Raw genomic sequence first — 23,281 nt, 5'->3', positions numbered from 1 at the left:
CTCTGAGGACTTGACTTAAAGAGGGAGATGGGAAGTTTCCCCCATGTAACCTCATTAAAATGTAAAGCAAAAGAAGGGCAACCCATAATCTCACAATTTTATCAGAATCTATATTATTGTGTCACATATTTCCTACCAGCTGTTTTCAAATTCATGCTTTACCTAGGTGTATTTAAAATGTATGTACCATTTTATTTCCTGCTTTTTTACTTTGTCATAGCATCTTTCCATTTTTGCCATGCAATCTTGTAATGCTCATTTGCAGTGTCTCTGCAGTGTTGCATCAGGTGGGTGCTGAGGAATTGATTTTTGGAGGCAGTAGAGGATGAACTTAAGAACCTGGGCTATGGAGACAGACTGCCCAGGTTCTAATCTCAGCTGGGTCACCTCACTGTGGAACTTAGGCTAGTTACTAAACTTCTCTGAATCTGTTTCTCTGTTTACAAAATGGGAACAATAAGCATCTGTTTCATAAAGTGGTTAAAATGAAGTGATACACATAAAACTCTAAGCACAGTGCCTGGCAAAAAGCAAAGTCCAGTGCATGTCAACTACAATTAGCTGTTGCTTAAAAATAGAGGCTTTGTGGTCAGAGACTGGGTTCAAGTACAGACACTGGGTTCAAGGAGTTCTTTATATATTCTGAGTATCAATCTCTTATCAGATTTATGACTTGCAGATGTCTTCTCCATTCTGTGGATTGCCTTTTCACTGTTGATAGTCTATTTTTATTTTTCAGATTTACATTTTAAAAAATTGCAGTGAAAAATCATATGAAACTTATTATCTTAACCATTTTTAAGTATACAATTCAGAAGGAGAGTTAAGTATATTCACATTTTAAGTATATAATAGTGTCTTTTAATGTACAAACATTCTCAGTCATGGTGAAGTCCAATATATATTTTTTTCTTTTGTTTCCTGTACTTTTGATGTTACAGATAAGAAATCATTGCCAAATCTAATGTCATGAAGCTTTTTTCTTCTGTTTTCTTCTAAGAGTTTAGTCTTAATTCTTAAGTTTAGATATTTGATCCATTTTGGGTTTTTTTTTTTTAAACGTGGTGTAAAGGAGGTTTCAACTTCATATTTTTGCATGCAAACATCCAATGTTCCTAGCACCATTCATTGAAAAGACTGTCCTTTCCCCATTGAATGATCTCAGCATCCTCGTCAGAAATCATTTGACCATATACATGAGGATTTATTTCTGACTCTTTATATTCTATTACATTGGTCTAAATGTCTGTCTTTATGCTAGTGCCACACTGTTTTGATGATTCTAACTTTGTAGTAAGTTTTGAAATCAAGAAATGTGAATTCTCCATCTTTGTTCTTCTTTGTCAAGATTATTTTGGCTCTTTGGGACCCTTGAGATTCCATATGAATTTTAGGATGAAATTTTCTATTTTTGCAAAAAATGTCATTGGAATTTTGATAGGATTACATCAAATCTGTAGATTACTTTGTGTAGTATTGACATCTTAACCATATTAAGTCTCCCATTTTTTTTCATTTATTTGTGTTGTCTTTTATTTCTTTCAGCAGTTTTGTAGTTTTCAGTGTACAAGTATTTTTACCTCGTTGGTTAAGTTTATTCCTAAATATTTTATTCTTTTTGATGCTATTGTAAATGGAATTGTTTTCTTAATTTTCTTTTTGGATAGCTAATTGTTAGTATATAGAAATGCAACTAATTTTTGTGTGTTGATTTTGTATCCTGCAACTTTTCTGAATTCATTTATTAGTTCTAACAGATTTTTTTTTGGTGGAATCTTTAGGATTTTTTACATATAAGATCATGTCTGCAAACAGGTAATTTTGCTTCTTTAGTAGAGCTAGATTTTTAACTCTGATCCTATTTATATGTTCCAAGGGTTTTTCATTCTCTCTTAACCTTTTAGGGGTTAAATGGTATATGCTAGATTCCTAAAGTCATTCTGTGGATATCTCACTTCTGTGAGCCTTTGGTTAAGTTGCTTTTGCATTGCTTGATATATTTGGTGCAATTAGTTATTGCTTTGTTTCTAAAGCTGCTTTGAGATGTGTATTAAGTTCACCAATAATTATTAAGGAGCTGTTAGGTATGAGGGTTTTTATGGCCTGCTTAGTCAGCCCATTCTCCTACTCTCCATCGCTCTTCAGTTAGTAAAGAAATGGTCTGATGAACAATGGCAGTAATAATCATCATACCTTATTATTTTTTAAAGTACCTTTGCGTATATTAACTTCTAACTCATGAATTCTCTTTGATTAAGAAGTGCTCTGGGGAGCTGAAACTGTGAAAACTTCTCCCTTAATGGTCATTGTTTCTGTCAAGGTATCATCTAGCATCATTGTCTTTTCATCTTATTGTTAATCCCTTTATTATCTTTTATGCCTTATATTTGTTTAATACTTACAGTTTGTAAAATACCTTCATTTTTTGTTTTATCCTTATAGAGTCCTATGTGGTAACCAGAGTAGGTAGGTGTTATTATCCCACCAATTTACACATTAGGAAAATGGAGATTAAAAGAAATTGTCTCACTCAAAGACACACAGCTACAAGAGAGAGTGCTGAAATAAGAACCCAGTTCTTCAGCTTATTAACCCAGTGTTCTTTCTGTATACCACACTGCTACCATTAATTCATTTAGCTCTTCAATTATTTATTTACTCAACAACTATGTATTGAGTGCCTCATACACATCTGTTGTGCACTGTGTTAGGTGATTGACTTATCAGGATTTATAAAGTCACTTTTTTGCAACTTTTGCCCTATTACTAGCTACCCTCAGCAATTACCTGATGTTCTCTGTTGATCTATTTTTGTTCAGAATCATAAATCAAGATTCCAGGCCTCCTGTCTGTTTCCTTTCCCCCTCTAAATCTTTGATTCCAACAGGAGGTTGGCTTTCCTTACCAGTAAAACCTACCTGAGATGGATATTTTGGAGTGTGCAAGAGTGACAGATTTGGACACCTGTTCCAGCATTAGTTGGCTCCGGACCATGCAGAACTAGAACCCAGAAAGTCAGAAACACGCTGTTGGGTTCTCATCTCTGCTTCTTCACAAGACTGCTTCATTGTCCCACTTCCTTCTGCAGTCTGGTGAAGAGAATGTCTAATGTAAAGCCTCTAAGACAGGAGAAGGTGCTAGGCATGTTGCAGAACCAAGAAACAGCCCAGGATAAAGAAAGGATGTCACCTGTTCCAAATAGTGCCTGGCACATACAGACCTGTGCCTTGGATGGGACAGACTCCATGATCTCTGCTCTCTGTAGCTCCTCAGATTCTTTCACTCACTGAGACCTGCCCTCAGTTTGGAGAGTAATAAGGACTGACTCCTGCTGCTACCAGTGGGTCATAATGAAAGGAGCAGGGGCAGGAGTGAGAGATCTTCCTAGCCCTGAGCCTCTTCTCATCAAACATACATGAACTGAATGCATGTCCTTGTCCAAAAATCTCATGTGCTTTGGTTTATTTCTATGCTATACCTATTCAGTACCGTGACACATCCCAGTGTCTGCAAATTGTTAAGTCATTTTTGTTGGGCATAATTAGAACAAGAGGAAACTGTGTGTTGCAAATGGAAATGGACTATGAAGCAGTTGGTAAATACAAATAGAGGCTTTTATAGTGAAGCTCTGGATAATCTTTTCATGAACCTGTGGTCTGTGCCTTGCTGGCCTCTTTCACTTACCATGTGCCATCATAGGTCTTTCTGAATCATTCATACCATCTTAGGAGGAAGCATCTGCGTTGGGGATCAGGCTGCCCACTTAATATAGTGAAGTTTAGCTATATTTGGTCCAGAATATAATTTTCTTCCCTTGATGTGGCTACTATAATTACTGTTTGCTGTACTATATATATAAGAATAGAAATGGGAATGTCATCCCTTGGCTGCAGTGCTGGCTCTGTTCCATTGTCCAGAGAACTTCTGGTGCCTATCTTAGAGGTTGCCAAGCCTGGGCCCATTCTGCTGGAGCACAGAGAGTTGTCCAGTATAGTCTGCTTAAAAGCCTTCAGTGATCCCCTTTCTTCTATGGAATAAAGTCTAAGTTCCTTTGAGACTCTTCCCTGTCTGTCCAACTTCCCAGCATCATCTCTCACCAGTCCTCCCCCTACACCATTCATTAAAAGAGCTACTATGTGCAAAGCTCTGCTCTAGTCATTGCAGGTACTCTAGTGAACAAAACAGGTAAAATATCTTCAAGGCACTTACTTTCTAATGGGGGCCACAGACAATGAGTTGGTAAGTAAATACACAATAGTACTAATACGTCGAGTAGTGGTAAGTGCTATGAAGAAAAATTAATTTGGTTATGAGAGATAGGGAGTACTAGAATGGGGGGAAGAGGGTAGGTGACTTGCCTGTCTAGATAGGATGTAAGGGCAGGTCTTTCTCATAAAGTGTCATTTGAGTGGATATTTGAAGGCAATGAGAAAGCAAGCTACTCAGAAAAGTGGTGAGAGAGCATTTCAACAAATACAATAGCTAGATATTAGGAGTGAGCTTGGCATGTTTAAGGAGCAGTGAGGAGGCCAGCGTAGCTGGAGGAAGTGAATGAGTTAGAGGAAACCAGGGCCTTATGGGAGAATATGAGGACTTCAGCTTTCACTTAGAATATGATGGATGTCATTAGAGGTTTTGACTAAAAGGATGACATGATCTGACTTATCTTTTAAGAGAATTATTCTGGCTACTTTGTGGAAATTAGATAGTCAGGTCAAGGTGAAAGTAGCAAGCTAGTTAATAGACAATGTTAATAATCCATGTGAGAGATGATGGTACCTTGAACTAGAATGATAGTAGTGGAGGTTCTGAGAAGGGAGTTGAGGTATGGATATATTCTGAAGGTAGAGCTGACAGAATTCGTTGAGTGATTGGATGTGAGGTGGAAAAGAGACCAGCTGAAGATGACTGCAAGGTTTTGGACTAACTGAATTAAGAGAAGGAATGCAGAAGTAAATATGGGAGTAGAGAGCAATCAACTTTAGTCTGAGTATACTATCTATGCAAATGGGAGAGAAAGCTGGAGAGGGGAGCAGGGAGTAGGTTTGGGGGGGCAGGGCATCGGATTTGAGCCACCTATCAGATATCCACATGGATGTGTAGAGGAAGCAGTTGGTTGTGTAGTTTGGAGTGAGAGATACACATTTGGGAGTCATCTACACGTAGATGGGATTTAAGTTCATATATGCGATTACATGGAGAGTAAATACAGGGAAGAGAAGGGGTTTGAGGACTTCAGCCCCAGAGTGTTTCAACTTTTAGAGGTTATGGAGATGAAGATGAACTTTCATTTTATATTTTACCTTTCACCTCATTACGTTCATCAGAGAATGTTGTGGAAGTTAAGTGAGGAATGTGTTCTAAGGAAGATGGACTGTGTCAAGTGCAACTAATGATCAAGTAAATGAGGCCCAAGAACTGACCATGAATTTGGCCATATGGAGGTCACTGGCAACTCTGACAAGAGCTGTTTTAGTCGAGTGGTAGGGTGACAACCTGGTTGAAATTGTTTAAGAGGGTTTTTTTTTTAATGGGAACTATTATAGCATATTTGTTTATTGTTGGGAATGAGCCAGTAAAAAAGGAAAAATTGATGCAGGAGAGAGTACAATTTTGGGGCTGATGTCTTTGAATAGGAGAGAAGGGATGGGATCCAATGGCAGGTAAATAAGCACAAGGTCTTTCAGGCATTTGCCTCCTTCCATCTTCGCTCTGGCTGCAAGGCCCTTACTTCCCTTCGTCCATCGGCACTACCACCACCACTCCACCTGCCAAAAACCATGTTCATCCTTCAAAAGTGCAACATATTACGTATCCTTCATGAGGCCATCCTCAAATTCCTCAGACATAATTGATTTCTTTCCCTTGTGTGTCCATGGCATGTTTTTTATAGTTTTCTTACGTCACTTCCATGGGCTGCCTAGTATCTTAACTAGCCTTTCTCCTTGATGAATTTACTCCTTCAAGGCTCCTGATCCCTGATTTCTAATGTAATTCAGCTATTATAAAAGACAAATTAGTTAATAGATATTCTTGGCTCATAGAAGGTACTCAACAAATATTTGTTGAATGAATATACTGTGTGGTTACAAGGAGTTACTCTTTCCCTTGTTTGATGAGGTTGGCTCAGGTTTGGAGGAATGGTGCCAGTCACCAGTACTGAGGTCCTGAGTGTGTTTACTCACATCTGCTAGTAGGCTTTGCACTAGTAGGCGCTCTCTATTTGTCTGACTTCTATTAAAAATCTGTGTGTTTTTCTTATCTCCTTAGCAATACTGTAAACTGTGGCTCTCTAATGTGCTTTGTAGGTAATAAAGTTCAGTAAATATTTGTGAGTTGATTAATAAACCTATTCCTTTTGGTCCTACCCTTTCCAAGCTATAATAAACTAGTACTTGCAGGCAAATTCTAGCCAGGAGTCACATTCTATCTTACTTTCCAAAAGTTTGCCCTAGTGAATCAGTTTGAGAATCAAATTATCTCTTGAGAATCCATCAATTTCTAAAGAATAAGAGAATTAATAACCAATGCTTTCTCAAGAATAATTCTTAATACTAAATAAAAAAGAATAAATGTTTGCTTGCTTGATATCTGGCTAAATCGGTACCTTCGGGAAATGCTAGGTTATTAGGGTGCTGCCTAGGGCTAAAAAGAACATCTAACTTGGGGCCTAGCCTGAGTCAAATCGAGGTTCTACCACCTGGGCAGGTCATTTTATCTCAGTCAACCTCTCTGAAGTTGTAATTTTCTTTCCTGAAAATACAGAGACAGTTATGCCCACTTAATAGATTTGTTGTGAGGGTCATGAGGTATGTGTGCAAAATGTCTAACTCAGCATCGAGAAAATGAAGTACTCAGTAAATGTTAGCTGCTGTTATTCTCCCTTGTCAGTTATTGTTTTTCTCTTATACAGGGTTGCTGCTGTCCTGTTTCAGAACCCTAGACAAAGTGGATGAGCTGGCTGTTGTAGCACATGACACGTACCTTTCCTAGAGAGTGGTTTTGAGCCACGCTTCTTCCCCCGCCCCTCTGTGAGCTCACATCCCTGGGTCATTACCCTTTAGCTCCCCTCCCCCCTAGAATGCAGTCAAGGGGCTAGAAGCTAGTTTCACCTCTGGCTTTCCATCTTCACCCACCCCAACTCCGAACTTCTGTCTTGAACTACAGCATATGAAGTAATTTTTGTTCTCTATCTCAAGGTTAGATACACAGTGAAAATGAGGCCATTGGATTTTCTTTGTTCAGGTTGCAGAAGAGCTTTTATATCAAGATTGAGGTCTAGAAGGCCATCTGCCTAGTCCTCCTTGCTAGCTACGGTCCATGTTCCAGCATGCCAGGGTTCTCTAGCAATTTGTTTTTCTCTTTCCTCCTCCTGAGCCTGCATCATTGAGAGAAAGCAAAGTGGAAATAATGCCAAACTCGGAGTTAGAAAGTACAATATTCTTGTCTTTGGTGTAGCTTAACTCACTTTACTTCTTTGAGTTGCAGTCTCCTTCTCTGTAAAATGCCTTTTGACCATACCAGGTTATTGTCACAAGATACAGGATGCAGAAAGCTTGATAAGCTAAAGTGCTATTTGATTGTAAGGAGGTGTTATACTCTCCTTTCTCTTTGATTTATCCAGGCAGGGCCAGGCCTGGGGGAACTGGTGTCAAACTCTGCGTTTGCTTTTTTACTTTCCCAGGACTCCGTCCTACCTAAGGGGCAGAAACTGGTGAGCCTGCCAGCCCATACAGCCTGTGACTGGCTTCCATGCTCCTGCCATCCAGGAAATTGCAACACCACAAGCCAAACCATTGGTTTGCCAGCTCTCAGCTCCTCTCAGCCATGGCTCCTGCATCTTGGTCATGAGGGCTGGGAAGCTTCTCTCTCTACTCCATCGGAGATTCCAAGAGAGAATTTTGGTTTAATCTCCTCTCAAAATGTTGACTCATCTTCTGTAGAAACTTGGCTAGACTGTCACAACATTCTGGAGGTCTCTGAAATGAGAGAATAATATGATGCTTCTAGCAACCACTGAATGCCTACCATGTGTCAGGCACTATGGTTAGTACTTGCCATGTTTAATCCTCATAGCATCCTTTGAAGTAGGTATTTATTATTGGTAATTTACTGAAGGTTTACTGAGGTTCAAAAAAATTAAGTCCCTTGTTCTAAATCACATAATAAGTGGCAGAGTTGGGATTTGAACTCAATTCTGTCTTATTCCAAAATTGTTGTTCTGACCACTGCACCATGAGGCCTCCTGTCTCTGTACAGGAAAAGGACCGTGTGCTATAGAAGAAAACTCAGGAGGTTTCCGGTCATATGGTCTACATGCAGATCCCAGCCCTGCCTTGTGTGATCTGGGGCAAGTGGCTTTCAGCCTCTCCACCTGCAGATGCTGTCTCGTTAAATCTTCACCACAGCCCTGGGACGTAGGTGCTTTTCTTATCTCTGTTTTACATTTGAGGAGACTACGCCTCAGTGAGGTGAAATGACTTGCCCAAGGTTACAGAAGAGTAATGGTAAGTGGCAGAACCAAACTCAAGTCTGGGTCTAACACCTGGTTCCACGTGTTGTTTCTCAAAGCCAGTTGCTAAGGCCTAGTCTATCCGACAGACTTACAGCTCTCAGGATGCTGGTTGGAAGCCCATAGGAGGAGCAGGAGCCTTGCCCTCTTCTGCTCTTTCCTCGCCCATAATCTCTCCTTAGAAACCTTTCTGAGGCAATATACACATTTACAATTCAAAGAAAAGGTTTGTGCAATACATAAAAACTGCTCTGAGCACCGTACAGAATGCAGAAGCCTGGGAATGTGTGTCTCTTCCTTTGTGTGTGTCTTTGCTGTGAATTTGGCAGCATGGTGTTGGGGGTATAGGGTTGAGAAAGTTCTTTCTGAGCTTTTTTATTTATCAGTATGCTCTTGTAAGGTTGTTGCGAAAGTTAGAGATGATAAACATTCAAGGGCAGCAGGTGGGGCCTTATTCACTGATAGCAGTTATTCTCCTGGCAGCTAATGGAAACCAGACTGGGAGGCAGAAATCCTTAATCTATTTACTCTCTTATTCCATGACTGTCTTATCCTTGGGTCCATGAGGTACTATCTCTAGACAGACTAGGTGATCTCTGAGGACTCCTTCAGCTTTAATATCCTGTGCTTTTAAAAAATGAAAGTAATAAATGCTTGTTTAAAAAAAATGAAAAAGGACAAAGACCCCAGCGCCTCTGTTTTTAGTTCATTCCTGAGGTAGCACTTGCTGCCTGCTTGTGTACTTCCCATGTTTTCTGCGTAAATATGTACAAGTATATATATTAAGTGTATATTACTTAATACACTAATTTATACATGCTTATATAATATATATGGTGTGCATGTATATATGTGTATAAACATACATATATATATGTTATTCACCCTGGAACCTAGAATATATACTGCATTATGACTTAATCCCTTTTCACTTGTTTTGAGCATTTTTTCTTATTAGTAAAGATGTAATTTATTTTTTAAAGCAAATATACACATACAATGTTGAGGGTTTTTTTTTCCCCCCAGGAAAAGAAGAAAAAGAAACATAGAGACAGAAAGTCATCTGACTCTGACAGCTCAGACTCTGAGAGTGATACAGGCAAGAAAGCAAGACATACATCAAAAGACAGCAAGGCAGCAAAGAAGAAGAAAAAGAAGAAGAAACACAAGAAGAAGCACAAGGAGTGAGAGTGGAAAGAATAGAGGGGGTGGTTGAGAGAAGAAGGAACCAGCAGCCTTGTGCCTTGAAACCCTGGTTCCTCGAAAGACTCCATAGTGAGAATATGGCCTCCCACCCCATGACTTCTCTCCCATGGTAGACAGCTTCCCCTCATGCCGCAGGCAGGTTTGGGAGTTAGATATCAAAGGCATCTGTCTGAATGAGTTGTTCCCTTACCACTCCTGGTCCCTTTGCAAATGACCCCTGCAGCTCACCCATTCATTCACCCAACTTCCTTCATTCAGCAGCAGGTCCTATTACCTTCTCCAGCTGCCACTGCCAGAGCCGGATTCCTGTACCGGAGTCCAGTCTACAGCCACAGGCACTGCTGTGGAGGGGGGTCTGGCTGTAGTTGGAGAACAGTGATTGGCCCCTCCCTGTTCGTCTGCCCTGGGCTGATTGGTGGGTCTGCTGCATCCAACACAGGGGCAGAGGGAGAACATGGTGAGAAGTGGTGCTCACTTTTTCCATTTCCCCTAACATGATTCTACTATGTTAGAAGTGACAGCCAGTGGTCACAGCCAGAAAACCATTGTTTGCAGTGACTGAGCTTGTGTGTGACATTCCTCCAGACCACTGAACCAGACAGCTCAAGCCAAGATCATTGCTTTGCTTTGTATTTACTACTGTGTGAGTCAACTGGTTCCATTTGAAGTTTCTGCTTAAATTCCTGGCACTATATGGAAGTGTGTTTGGTTTTAAACGTACTGAGAGTCTGTACTGGTATGATCTCTTTCTGTAACTTACGGACTTAAAAGTCACTGAGTCTGCATTAGTTGACAGAAAAACATTTAATATGTTACCTTAGACTTTGGAGAGAGGCCCAGCTAAGGTACAGAGCCAGAGTACTAGCAGGTCACAGCCTTCTAGGGGGATCACTTACAAGCCCTCGCTTCTGTAATGATCAGATGACCTCTCCCCCAGGGCTTGGAGAACCAGTAATAATTTGTATGAGTAATGGCCTGGCGCATAGGTGGAAGCTCAGCTTCTTGGCCAGTGGAAATTTTCTCCCACCACCACTGGCACAAGCCTGGATCCTGTGTCCTGAGCCTGCGTTCTGGAAAGAGTGATCACAGCATTCCGGAAGAGCAGCTGTCCAGACCTAAGGGCGTTCAGTGCAGGGTGGGCCTGGGGTGACGGTTCAGAAGCTCCACCACCGAGTGATTATTCCAGGCTAGACTAGCTCATTTGTCCACAGGGAGGGGGCAGTGAAAGTCATGGTGTAGGTACAGCTGTTTTATTTTTTGTAGGTGTAAGGTGATCAGCTGTCACTGTCCCTGAGACTGTCCATTTCAGTCTCTTGTCCAGTGCTTCTTCCTGAGTGGCAGTCATTTCTGCCCACTCTGACACACACGGAAACTGAGACTCCCAAAGTCATGTCACCAAAGGCAAAAAGGCAACTGGGTGGCCTTGGCTGTGCTTTATTGACCTCAGAGCACCCTTTGGATGCAGTTTAAAAAGCAAGCATACACAATGAGAACTGGAACTGGATCCAGGCTGGTGCCACCTGGCCCCAGAAGAATTTCCCCAATCAGTGCATTTGTACAAAATGCCAGAAGGAAAAATGAGGCAATCTGGTGCGGAGTCCAGGAGCAGCCAGTTGGCAGAGGAGCAGGTGGTGAAGGAGTGGGCAGGTCATGCCTCTTTCTCATAAGTGCGAGTGCTAACTACACTGCCGTGGGTGAGCGTCTGGAAGAAAAGACAGTCAGGTTAGGGCAGGGGTGAGGGCACGGAAGGTATTGGGAGCACTCTCCGTTCCGAAGGGGTGAGCCCTCTGCCTTCATGCTAATCATCTTCATTTACTGACTCCCCACTACGTGCCATGTATCTTTTCCTAATGCTTACGCCAAGTCTTTAAGTTAGGTATTATAATTCCTCTTTTCAAGATTTGGGAAAATTTAGCTTTGAGGGAGGAAGTAACTTGGTCAAGATCCCAGAGTGTTTCTTTCCTTTGTACCATTCCTCTCCCTTCATCCTTAGTGCCTAAAATCGTGCCTGGCACATAGTAAACAAAAAGATAAATAAAAATGTCCAGAGACTCTTAGGGAAGGACAGTACTAGGCCACCAACTCTCTCCACCCCTTCCCTAACTTAGGGGAGGGCCAGGGCCAGAGGCCCAAACTCTCATCATCCAGCCCAGCATCACCCATGGTTTCACCATAGCCTGATTGCCCAGTATCTATTCCTGCCTGTCACATTCCCACCAGAGCTGGGTATCCCACTCTTAACTCCACAGGGTCTCCTGCCCCGTGTGAGTACAAGAAATGCAGTGAGCAGGTTACACTGACCCGAGAGGGTCTGCAGTGAAGGTGCTGAGGCAGAACCCCGAGGCCGTACAGAGTTAGGAGGCAGAGAACATGGGTGGCTGCTGTCTCTGCCTCTGGGCCTGGAGGTGTTCTGTCAAGACTGCATTCTTTGAGTGAGGTCCTCAAGTTTGCCTAAATAGACAGATCTCCCAGCCTGGTTGTCACCTCCAACCCAGGCCATAGTCAGCTACTTGTAATAAGGCAGGCACGGAAAGCACTGAGAGGAGGTGAGCCTGGAATAAAATTTAAAGGACTGTGCTGTCAGTCGGCCCCACCCATCACCAGCCTGTCCCCTGCCCAAAGGCTTAGGAAATGGGAGCCTCTCCTGCGGGCCTGGGATCAGATTTGGCCCTGCTTTCTTCCTCTTGCTGGAGTGAGGCAAGTTGCCAACACAGAGGATGAAACTAAGGCTGTGGACACCTACTGTAGTCCTGCCACACCAGTGATGCTTTGTGCTCTCCAGCCACTGTCTCCTTCAGATTTCCCTGCAGCCCCACAGGTTGGTGTTTTAATACCCACTTTACAGTTGGACTTGAAGAAAGTGACTTCTCCAGAGTTATGCAGCCTGTAAGCTGAAATTTGAACCTAGGCTTGTGTAAGTCCAAAGCCACTTCATAGAAAATTCCTACCTAATACCACCAGGCCCTGCCTCTAACCCTCCACCGCTCCAGCTTCCATGGTCCCAGGGGATGACCTTGGCTTTTCACAATAGGCTTGGCTGAAGAGGTAGTAGTAACCAATTGGGTAAGGCTCCAAAGTTGTCCATCTTACCAGGATGAGTTTCCCATCAACGAGTTCCCGCACAAGTGTTGACTCTTGTCCATTCCACTTCTGCAGGTGGACAAGTTTGCCTCCATCCAGCGTCACAGTGGACTGTGGAAAGAGGGTAGAGGCCTGAGCTGTGATCTAAGCTAGGACTGAGGGATAGGAAGGAGTCTGGTCCTTGGGGCCACAGAGGACTCAGCCTCTAGCCGGAAAGAACCACTGATGGTGTGAGGGCCAGCTCAGGCAGCCCACCTCCAGCCTAGCCCCGCAGGATGTCTGGTTCACCATGGCTGCCTGGCCCGGGGAGGGGCCTTCAGCTGCTGGGCGAGTAGGGGGAGCGAGGCATATAGTGGAGTCAGACATCTTGGCTCTGAGAAGCACCACCAGCCTTCAGGATGGGCACTTATCCCAAGCTCTAGGTGATGCCCCAGTCCCACCAAGATATAGGGGGCGTGCACCAGCCTAACCCCTGGGAAAGACTGTTGAGGAGGAGGAGTAGTCCTAAGAGTCTCCAGCCTAGTACTGATCATACGTAATGTCTGAAAGACCCTTGGGGATGGGAGGTATTAGGAAATTAGACTCTATCCTGTATTCCTACTCCTATTAGTCCACATCACGTGACCCCTTCAGCTGACAAGTGGGCAGCAACTGCCAGACTCGGACTGGGTGCCCTTGGAGTTTTCCGCAGCCCTAGTCAAATGTCCACTTACTCTTCTGAGTGCTGCCAGCCTGCATCAGCTGGTCCTCGTATGGCAGCTCTCCCAGGTCTCTCTTCTCTATAAGTTTGGGGGCTCTAAGCCAGGCTAGGGACCCTGACTGAGCAGGGTTCAGTAGGAGAATCAGAATCTGTGTAAGTGTTTAGGGCTGGTTGGGTGGGCTGTGCACCCATACCACCACCTTCCTCCTCATTCCCACCACCTTCCTCCTCATTCCCATTCCCCTACTTTTTTTCCATTCAGAGTAGGTTATTTTAGCCTAGGCATCCCAGAGAACTACTGCTGGGTTTAACTGGGGTTCTTGCCAGGTAGGTGAGCTCAAGGAGGTGAAGGCATGTGGTAGGGCAGGCACCTCTCTCCAAGGTAGGCTGCCATCTGGGTATCATCCTGTCTCTGCTGCCAGCTTCCTGTGTGAGCCTGGGCTGGGCTCCAGCTTCCTCCACAAGGAGGAGACTAGACCCTCTCCTGTCCTTGGGGGCAGCTGTGAGGAAGAGGAAACAGCTAAGGAGCTGAATGATGTCTGGTGGGAGGATACTGCTATAGGGACACCCTGTTGAGGGCAAAATCCCTTAGTTCTCTCTCGTCCATGCCTGGCCTAGGGGCTGGGAGGCCTGAGGCAGGCTGCCAAGATAGCCACCACAGGGTGACAAGCCCTGAGACTGGGAGTGGATGTCCCCTCTCTCCCTAGAAGGAGGGAGGGGCTAAGGCTTGGCGAGAAGACACTACAAACACACCTAAGACAATTCTCCATCCAGAACATAGCTTTTCCTGCCTGTAGGCTGGCAGCATTGGAAATAGTTCCTCAGGGTCGCTGGCCAAGCCCAGGAAGTGAGGTTGGAGAAGAGGAAGCATCTGAGTGGGTCTCAACCTCTTGCCCCTACATGCCTCCTTTGCTGCTGGAAGCCAGGATGACCTGTTCAGTGGAAGACCCTGACTTCTGGGCATTGTTCCTAAAGCACTTGAGGTCACAGCCATGTCCACATAACTCCCCCCATGTATGGAAGGGGAGAGAAAGCCAGAGCTGTTTCATGCCATGCTCAAGGTCACCCAGCTGGAGCTGAAGTAGACGCTTCAGAGGTCAGGACATCCTGGCTCTGTGCTGCCGGCTCCTGGAGGCAACAGGTAGATGCTTCGCAAGAAGGGAGGGAGGAAAACAAGAGGACAGGACTACATGCATTTAGCGCCTGGGACATCCAGCACGGCATAGGCTTCGTGGACTCCCCCACAATAGCCTACCCGTCAAGGTGCCATAATAGGGCGCCATCCTATTCCCTTTCAGGGCCTTCCCTTCCCCATGACCCCCTCCTTGACTCACCTTGACCTTCCTGTCATCTGCTGTTGTCTCATCGAACTCCACTCCCAGCTTGAAGCTGATCGCCGTGTTCTTGAAGGTGCTTTGCGTTTTTACGGTGATTGTGTCCCCATTCACTTCGATGATTGTGGTAGGCTTAGTCATGTTGCCCACCTGCCTGGTAGCAAAACCCACACCTGAGGGCAGAGGGAAGGTTATGAGTAAGAGCTGGAGCAGAGAGGTAGGGTGCAAGGAGCTCAGTGAACAACTCTCAGGCCTGGATGTGGGGAAGGGGGAAGAGGAGGGCAAGAACTTTCAAAGATTTTGCGTGGCCATTTTAAAATTCAGTCTTCCTCCTAGCTCTGTGAGGTGGAGAGACTGCTGACCGCATTAGACAGATGAGAAACTTAAGGGACAGACATGCCTCACAGAAAGTGGCAGAGCTGAGATCAAAATAAGCCACTGTTAAGTGCTTTCTGTGTGGCAAAAACTGCACGTGTAATCTTCAGTCCTTCCAGTCTCCCTGAAGGACCGATGACGTTATTATCTCTGCAAGTGCAAAAACTGACAATAGTTGAGGCCCAGGGTCACAAATCTGGAATTCAAACCCAGGGTGTCTGAGTGCAGAGCTCACTTAACTGCTCAGCTGTACTGCCTCCCAAGACTGGAGCACAAGGCTCCCTTTCAGGGCACCTGAGCAGCTCTCAAGGCACAGGCTGAGGGAGAAAGTAGATTAATGTGGACTTTGCCTTCCAGGCTTTATGGACAAGAATTTCCCACCTTTGGAAGTTTTACCCTGAGACACTGGTGCTCTTTCCCCCATATATGGTAACAAAGATATTTTCAAAGCCTCTTCTCCATGATGTAGGAGGCGGGCAGAGGGGAGTGTTCATCTCAGTGTACAGACCTAGGAGAGGCCTAAAGTAGTAGGCAGTCAAGACTCCAGTCCAGGTCTCCTGGCCCCTGGTCTAAGGCCCTGTGGGGACCCCTCGGGACCCAAGCATGGCTTCCCTGGGTGCTGGGCAAAGGTCTGAGTGCTGCGAGAGGGTGTGGAACAAAGAGCCCTACAGGTCGTGGCTTCCCTGAGATCTGTCCTTTTACCTCCAACCTCCCCTCTACTCCCAGCAGCCTCTACTGAGCTGTCCTCCAAGGGCAGAGGCTGTGATGAGGTGGTGGGTGGTAAGTCCTCAAACGTGCCTGGCTACGTGGGTTGTTTTATTTAATGCTTATAACAGCCCTGAAAGATGAGCTTTATTATTCCCAATTAAGAAATGATGCTTAGAGAGTGAAGTGACTTGCCCAAAGTCAAAGAGTAAGTAGCTGACCTAGACGTGAATTTAAGCTCTAAAACTGTTCACTGTTCCTCCTGGGCCATTCTGCCTCCCAGCATGTAATTCATCCAGGCCCTAAGGCCACCAAGTGTGCCTGAGATGACTAGTACTCACTAGGCTGAGCGTCTTTGTCCCCTGAGAACTCTTGGTCTAAAACAAGAGGGGCACAGGCAGCCTCTGCAGCTGTGCAGCTGCTGGCCCACCTTCCTGGCCACTGAGGGCCTTGGCCTTGTCCCCTGCTATCAGAGTGAGTCAGGCCAATCCCATCCCCAGCACAGAGCAGGGCCTTGTCGCTGCACAAGGAGCTCTGTTTACTTAGGACCTACCTAGAGGTGTGGAGTATTTGAGGAAGGAAAGCACTGTGGAGTAGGTGAGGGACTGAGCTAAGAGAAACTTACAGAATTAGGAGACTTGGGAAAAGCTGGGTTCTACTGAGAAGTGAAGCTGAAGCTATTTACTGAGAAAGCTGAGGAGGGTCTTTTCTCTCCTCTGGGCCCCTCATCTTTTCCGTCTGTACAACAAGCAGGCTGGATGGATTTTCAGCACCCTAGCCCAAGCTGGGGCAAAATAAAGGAGCAAGGGTGTTAAGGATGTTGCAACTCACTTCAGGGACACAGGTCTTCTGTTCTAATGTCTGCTGGAAGAGGTTTGGGAGAGGAACTAGCTCTGGTCATTCCAACTTCCCCAACAGCTGCCCAGCAGGGCCCCCTGCTTCTCCAAGAATGACTTCCTTCCTGGAGTCATTGGGCATAGTGCCCAGCATAGAGTAGGGGCAGTTGAGCGCTTTGGTTTGGCCTCAAGAGCCAACACTTGTGGTCCTTATTTCAGGGGGCAAGAACAGAGTGGGGAGGTGCCTGGAGTGAACCAACCCTTCTTTTGGCATGTGCTGTCATCCTGCCCCCGTTCCCTGGGAGGAAGGCATGGTACCTAGCTCAGTCATGAACAGCCATCCTGTTTTCCCTATCCCAGCTGGGGGGAGGCTAGGATAATCTCAAAGCTGGGGATTCCAGAGAAAGGATATCACCCTCTCTTGTCTAAACCCCTATCAGGAGGGGAAGGGCTGAGGTCAATCATTAGTTAAGCAGTTCTTACCATTCCCACCCCCAGGGCCCATAGTGGGATCTGCTCTGGGTTGCCAGTCTAGAAATCTAGGCTTTCATATCAGCTCTGCTATGGAAGTGATATGACAAGTTTCTACTTTTTCTGGGTCTCAGCTTCTCCATCTGTCAAACCAGGTAAGGTATGGGGATCTCCAAAGTTCTCCTCTGCAAGATTCTTTGACTATTCATTCTTCCCCATCCCAGCACCACATCCTCCTAGACCAAAGACCCTCCCTGCCTTTGCCAGGTCTTGGCTCTGCTCCAGACCCCTTTGCTGCACCCCTCCACCAGACACCTACCCAATGAATGGTGATCCTCGGGTTGCAGCTGGTGATAGGGTCTCTTGTTCTACCCTACCACTAGGCTGAGTGATTAAAGCCTGGTTACACACCACTGCAGGACAGAGACTGGCTAGTGAGAAAGAGGGCACCGTCCAGTGAAAATCCTTTACCCTACTAACCCAACATAGAGGGGCAGGAGTTGTTGCTAACTGTGCAGGCCCCAGTCTTACTTCTCCTCATATCCCATTCATCATGGTTCCGCCTTTATCTTCCACCTCCCAGGGATTCCCTACTTCTTTAGACCATTGGACACGCCTATCCACCCCATTCCCATTCCGTGCTCAGTCTCCAGTTCCTAAACCACCCAAGCTTCTGTTCTTTTCCTCCCCTAGCTAGCCTCCCACTTTCTGGGATCAGTGCTTTCTTTCCTTTTATCCAAACCCGCCCCCTACCTCCAGATCATATACCCTTCTTCCTCGAAAGCGCCTCCCTTCCCCCACACCGACCGACACAGCTGCCTCCTTGCTCCTCCTTCCCTGGGAATCCCTCTTGCCAGGTTCAGACAATGATAGCCCCCTCCCAACAGGCTTCGCACGTCCTAGCCCTGGCTGCCGCATTTTCCGCGTCCTGAGATTCCCCAACCTTGACCCGGAGGGATGCAGAGGCCTGCAGGTACTAGCCAGGGCTGGAGCCCTGCTCCACGCCGGGCTCGCGGCCAGCTCCCTTCAGCCCAGCATCCTCAGCCCAGCATCCTGAGCCGCCCTTACCTAGTGACTTCATGTAGTCATCGAAATTCTTGCTGTCCACTAGCTTCCAGGTGCCCACGAACGCGTCCACCATGGTGAGACTAGGCTGAAAAAGAAGAGGCAACAGAGCAGGCGTGTAAGGACTCTGGGACCGGCGGCTCCCAGCGCGCGCTGCCGCTTTAAATGGCCCCTGCATCACGTGACGGGGCGTGGCCCACACCCCCGCTCCCGAAATAGGAAGCCCCAGGTTGGCGCTCACTCTCCAGGGGCTGACCGCCCATCCCCCAACCCGCCAAAGTGGGAAGGGGCAGCCAGTGGCGCCCAGCTCGCCTGCGTCAGCGCGGATCCCCGGGCTCCGAGTCCCTGCCCCGGGCTGGCAGCACCTGCTCCCTTTCCTGGCCTCAAGGCGCTCTTAGGAATCTGAGAAGGAAGCAACTGGGGGCGCTGTGCCCGCGAGCTGGGGCGCACGCCGCGGACATCTTCCGCTCCTCCCCGAGCTTGGGGTCGGAACAGAGATCAGAGACTAGAGGAGAAAGGAAACTCGCCCCTGGGCTGATGCCCAAGCTGGGAAAGCTCTGGCCCACTCTTCGCGGCGCAGGCATCGTGGTCTTCATTTAACAGGTGAGGAGTCCGAGGCTCAGAGGGGGACTGACAAGGTCACAAGAAATAAGGAGAGGGTGTGTTGGAATCCAGATCGCAAGCCTGGTCTAGCTGGCCCCAGACCCCATGATCTCCTGCCACCCCCCACTGCCCCGTGGCTGGGAGAGTCACCAGGGGCAGCGTGTGCCCTCCGCCTCCTCCGGGCAAAAGCGTGACCCTTCCGGTCGCGCGGCGCCTGCTCCCACACGTGCTCGCCCCTCCCCGCAGAATGCCTCCCGCGCGCGCCTTTCCGCCCGGCGGTCCAACTCCCCCCTCCACCCTGCCAATGCTCCAGGCTTTTCTGACCTTTGCGCACAGCTACGAGCGTTTCCTCCGGTCGGCGGTTCCCTCCTCACCCTACTTCAGAAATTCTGCCTTTCCAGCCAGCTCTTCAAGGCTCAAGGACACCTCCCCGTTATGCCTGACTGCTGCGGCTCCCACCTGCCGCCCTTTCTCCGACCTCTACACACCAGGAAGCAGCCGCACTTTCAGAGACCGGCAGTCACCTCCTGTAAAGACCTTGTTTGACACTTTACAGTTTCTAAAGCACTGTTAATAAGATCCACCTTGTATGGATGTTTATTGCATGCTGAGGGCTTTAAGTGCATTGTCTCACTGAACTTTTAAAACAAAGTCCATGAAATGGGTGTTATTATTATCCCTTTTACAGAGGAGCTAACTTAAGCTTAGAGGAACCCATTCATTTCTTAATCCAGCAGTTATGAAAGCGCCTACTTTGTGTCAGGCCCTGGGCTAGGCTCTGGAGAGACAACCATGAACAAGACACACACTTACCGAGGAAGACACAAAACATAAGGGAGTGGTGCCCAACTAAACTTCAGCCAGCAGAGGTGTGCACAGGGTGGGGAAGCAGGACCCAGCCCAGGGGCCCTGGGGTGCCACCAGCCCTGCCACACACAGGTAGTGTGGCAACCCTCCTTCCTGGACCTCTGTTTCTTCATGTGAAGTGGAGAACATCTGCCCCCACCTCCCTTCCCCTAACTTTCTGGGAAGATGGCCAGGGAGGAAGAGCCCTCTCTCCCCCAAGGCCTTGGTTCTTTTGGACAGACCCACTTGCCAGAAGACCAAAGGGCCTATTTCTGCCAAAGCTGTAGGGACAGGCCTCAGGGCTGGGCATGGAGCCCTGATGACCTCACTGCCGGAGCAGGTGCAGAGGGAGGAGGGGAGTGGGATTGTTTCTGACTGAAGGTCACGGCCTTTAGACACAAGGCCTCCTCCTTTCTCAAACACTGAATGGCTAGAGACCCAGAGACCAGAGCTCTCTCCCTACATGGTCTTTATGATGGTGGAGAGCTGGGGCTGGGCCAACAGCTGCTGGCAGAGAGATGTAGGTTCTAATTCTGATTCCCGTGGGTACCAGCTATGTGGCTGTGAGCAATTCACTTAAGCCACCCAGTCTCAGTTTCATCTTGAAAATGGAGGGAATGGCAGTAATGACCACACAGAGGTGCTAGGGATCAGATGAGATAACGCATTTAAAATGCAGAGCACAGTAGACTGAAGAAATATTCACTGTCACTGCTGTTACCCTCTCCATGGACAGTGCAGGATTCCTCAGACCTGGTCTCAGCTCGGATCCTCACCTGCTGGGCCACCCAAAGCAGATTGCTTTGCTTCCCTAATCCTCAAATTTTCTCATTTCTGAGACAGTTTGAAACTGCTGCAGCTGTGAGGAAGGGGCTATAGAGGTCTTTAGGATGGGTTGAGGGGGACACTGCCAGAAAGTCCTTTTGCTTCCTCTCTTGGGTCCTGCCTAAGCTGAGCAGTGTGGTGCTTTGAGGAACTCTAGACAAACCCCAGGCCTGCTGTTCTCGCTGCCCAACCCCTGCCTCCCCACCACACTCAGACCTGGCTCACCAAAGTTGACTCCTAAGCCACTTGCACCCTATCTCCTTCCCACTCGACTTTTAGCCTTCTCCATTCAAAGTGTGTACAGCCTTCTCCTCGTTCCTCTGATTACCTGCACCCTCCCTGTCCTGGTATGCCCACTACATTTGGGGAAAGAGGAGCAAGGGGAGGGAATGTGAACCCTGTCCCTTATCCAGCCCCCCATTCTTGCCCTTGTCAGATCCAGTTGTGGATGTAACATCTGGCAGGCAGGACCAGCCCCTGCCAAGAGCAGCATCGCCCCAGCCCTCACCCTATGGTGATGTCACTGTTCTATGTTTCCACGGCAACCACAGGCTGGGAAGATGGAGAAGAGGAGAGATGAGTAACCAGAAGAGAGCCAATGAGATGGGCCGGCAGCACCGGATGATCTGTGGGGCCATGGGGAGGCGGGGAGAGGAAGGCCTACTCAGCACCTTCAGCTGTTCCCTGGCCCTCCCTGCTATCCGCACGCCTCTGCAAGGGGATGTGCTGCTGGCACAGGGAGAGATGCGAGAGGTAGGGGCCAAAGAAGCTGAGTGTGGAGGCTCTACTGACCCAGGGACATAGAAGACACCCCTCATTTGCCCCTTCAGGGTCTAAATCAGTGGATGCTGACCACCCCCATCCCAACCCCAGTACCTGCAACTAGAAATTTTTCTCTTTGGCTGGTAATAGGGGTGGGGCTCACTGACTCTGCCAGCCGTGGAATCAAGTCTTAGACAACCCTTTTCTCCACACCCTCCATACCCTTCCCTTGGTGCCTGGTCTATTCAGAAGCAGGATCTTTAGAAAGAGGCCTGGTTCTAAGTCCCAAGCCTGCCACTTACTAGCTAAAGATCCAGAGCAAGCACTTCCCCCTTCCAAGTTTCCTTTCCTCCCAAATGGAGGTGGGCCATCTACTACCCTAATCAACCTGAGGATTGAAGAAGATAACATACGGAAAGCCTAACACTCATTAACACTCAATGAATGGTGACCTCCTTCTTCCTTCTGGGTCTCCTCCCCAGGGCAGTTGACCCAGCGGTGCACAAGAATGAGCCCTTTGAGACTTGGAACCAATAGAAGAGGACCCCAGTGAATCTCCATCTCCTTCTGGCTGACATCATTGAGTGCCTTCAGATGCTGCAGAGAAGTTTCCTCATCCTCCCTTTCTTTTGAAAGAATTCATTTATTCCACCAGTCTCATCGAGCATCTGCCATGGCCAGGCCCTGTGCTGGGCCCAGTGGGGACCCAGGGTAAACAGCCGCAGCCTTGCCCTCCCTGAGCTCACAGTGTGGGAGGATTGCGGCCACAGTCAGTGGAATGGAGTGTTCTTTCTGCCACTAGGAAATTGCTTCCTCGTTCCCCAAGAGTTCTAGATCCTGTGGGTCTGAAAGAACAAATAATGGCAAACGATAGAGGCTTACTCAACACCACTTTGCTTCTGAGAAACCACTGCCCATGGCAGGGTGCTCCCCGGAAGGAGAACAATGGCTCTCCTTGCCTGGGGTGGGGGAGGGGAGAGGGTGCTGCTCCAAGCGTTGGACAGTCACCCCTGCCCTCCCGGAAACCAGTTGACGTCCCTGTTGCTGACTGGATCAAGCTCAAACTCTTTAGCTTGTCTCATCTGTTGCACTAGTCTACTTTATTACTGAAATCCTATTCCAAGAGGAGTGCCTGGCAGACAGTAGGCATGAATGAATGACCATTGACTAACTGAGTGAGTGAATGAGTATATTGAATGAATGAATGAGTGAGTGAGTGAGTGAATCTAGCTACCTCCCCAGCTTTAGGGCTCTGGAATGAGACTCACTATTCTGCCCCTGTTACACAGTAGCTGTGTGACCTCAGGCAAGTCACAGTCTCTCTGGGTTTCCATTTCTCAATCTGCAAAAAGCACAATAGAATTCCTACCCAGCCAGGCCTCCCAAGGACTCTAGGAAGATAAGATAGGGTAAGTTTGGGAATGCAGTACAAAGGTTGTTTCTCTTCTCAGCCTACTTCCCTGGCTGCCATGGCCTTCAGCAGAAGACCCACATCCTTTGCCACGGCTCCACAGCCCCCATACTGTGGCTCCCACCTGCCTCTTCAAGCTCTCCACACTGCAGTCACTCTGCCCTTTATATGCCTTGAAGGGGTGCCATGTTTCTTGCTTGCTGTCTGCCTAGAATACTCTTCCTCCCCAGGCCTTACTCTTTTAGTTAATTCCTGTTCCCTTTTCAGCTCTCAGCTTAACTCTGCTTCCTCCAGGAAACCCCGTCCTCCCTGCCATAGCACGGTGTCCTGCTTTCATGGGGTCCCAATGAGACAGGAAGGGCAGGGGGCAGCCATTAAAGGAATGACACAGCAATAAGCACCAAGATGGCAAAAAAGTCAACTCCCAATAGACCTTGAGGCCCAAGATGGTAGGGGATTTGACTTCCAGTAGACCTTGAGCTTGAACATACGCCCACTGTAATATATTAGCATGGGAAATGGCACTCCTGCAGGTGCCATGACAGTTCC

At 47.3% G+C, this 23,281-nt stretch overlaps 2 protein-coding genes across 6 annotated transcripts in view; one reads left to right on the top strand and one right to left on the bottom strand.

Moving 5' to 3' along the window:
- ZCCHC17 (zinc finger CCHC-type containing 17) overlaps positions 1-10,412 on the top strand; it is a 47,759-nt gene extending 37,347 nt beyond the window's left edge. For all 4 annotated transcript variants that reach the window (XM_010976101.3, XM_031464568.2, XM_064493828.1 and 1 more), the window contains one exon: positions 9,539-10,412. In XM_010976101.3, coding sequence (XP_010974403.1) covers positions 9,539-9,700 — 162 coding nt within the window. In that variant the 3' untranslated portion in view covers positions 9,701-10,412. The remainder of the gene's footprint in view (positions 1-9,538) is intronic.
- Positions 10,413-11,136: 724 nt separating this feature from the next.
- On the bottom strand, positions 11,137-19,369 carry FABP3 (fatty acid binding protein 3). 2 transcript variants are annotated; one of them, XM_064493829.1, is made up of 6 exons: positions 19,213-19,358; positions 18,813-18,915; positions 18,289-18,373; positions 14,834-15,006; positions 12,809-12,910; positions 11,137-11,420 (listed from the first exon to the last, which is right to left on the bottom strand). In XM_064493829.1, exons 2-6 carry the CDS (start codon positions 18,879-18,881, stop codon positions 11,367-11,369), a joined length of 483 nt encoding a protein of 160 aa, XP_064349899.1. In that variant the 5' UTR covers positions 18,882-18,915; positions 19,213-19,358; the 3' UTR covers positions 11,137-11,366. The 2 variants fall into 2 exon arrangements, with proteins under 2 accessions (XP_064349899.1, XP_010974402.1); XM_010976100.3 differs by lacking the exon at positions 18,813-18,915 and having other exon boundaries at positions 19,213-19,369.
- Positions 19,370-23,281: the final 3,912 nt, after the last annotated feature.

Source organism: Camelus dromedarius, chromosome 14, assembly GCF_036321535.1.
Source record: "Camelus dromedarius isolate mCamDro1 chromosome 14, mCamDro1.pat, whole genome shotgun sequence".
Taxonomy (NCBI): domain Eukaryota; kingdom Metazoa; phylum Chordata; class Mammalia; order Artiodactyla; family Camelidae; genus Camelus; species Camelus dromedarius.
Note: the sequence above shows the minus strand (reverse complement) of the source record. Positions and strands in the feature narration are given on the sequence as shown.

Excerpts from the sequence above, each read along its gene's own strand:
- FABP3 (XM_064493829.1), bottom strand. The coding sequence starts at position 18,881 with ATGAAGACCACGATGCCTGCGCCGCGAAGAGTGGGCCAGAGCTTTCCC. Across the intron at positions 15,007-18,288 it reads TGACTACATGAAGTCACTAG|GTGTGGGTTTTGCTACCAGG; the intron begins GTAAGGGCGGCT and ends CTCTGCCCTCAG. Across the intron at positions 12,911-14,833 it reads CAGATGACAGGAAGGTCAAG|TCCACTGTGACGCTGGATGG; the intron begins GTGAGTCAAGGA and ends CTCTTTCCACAG.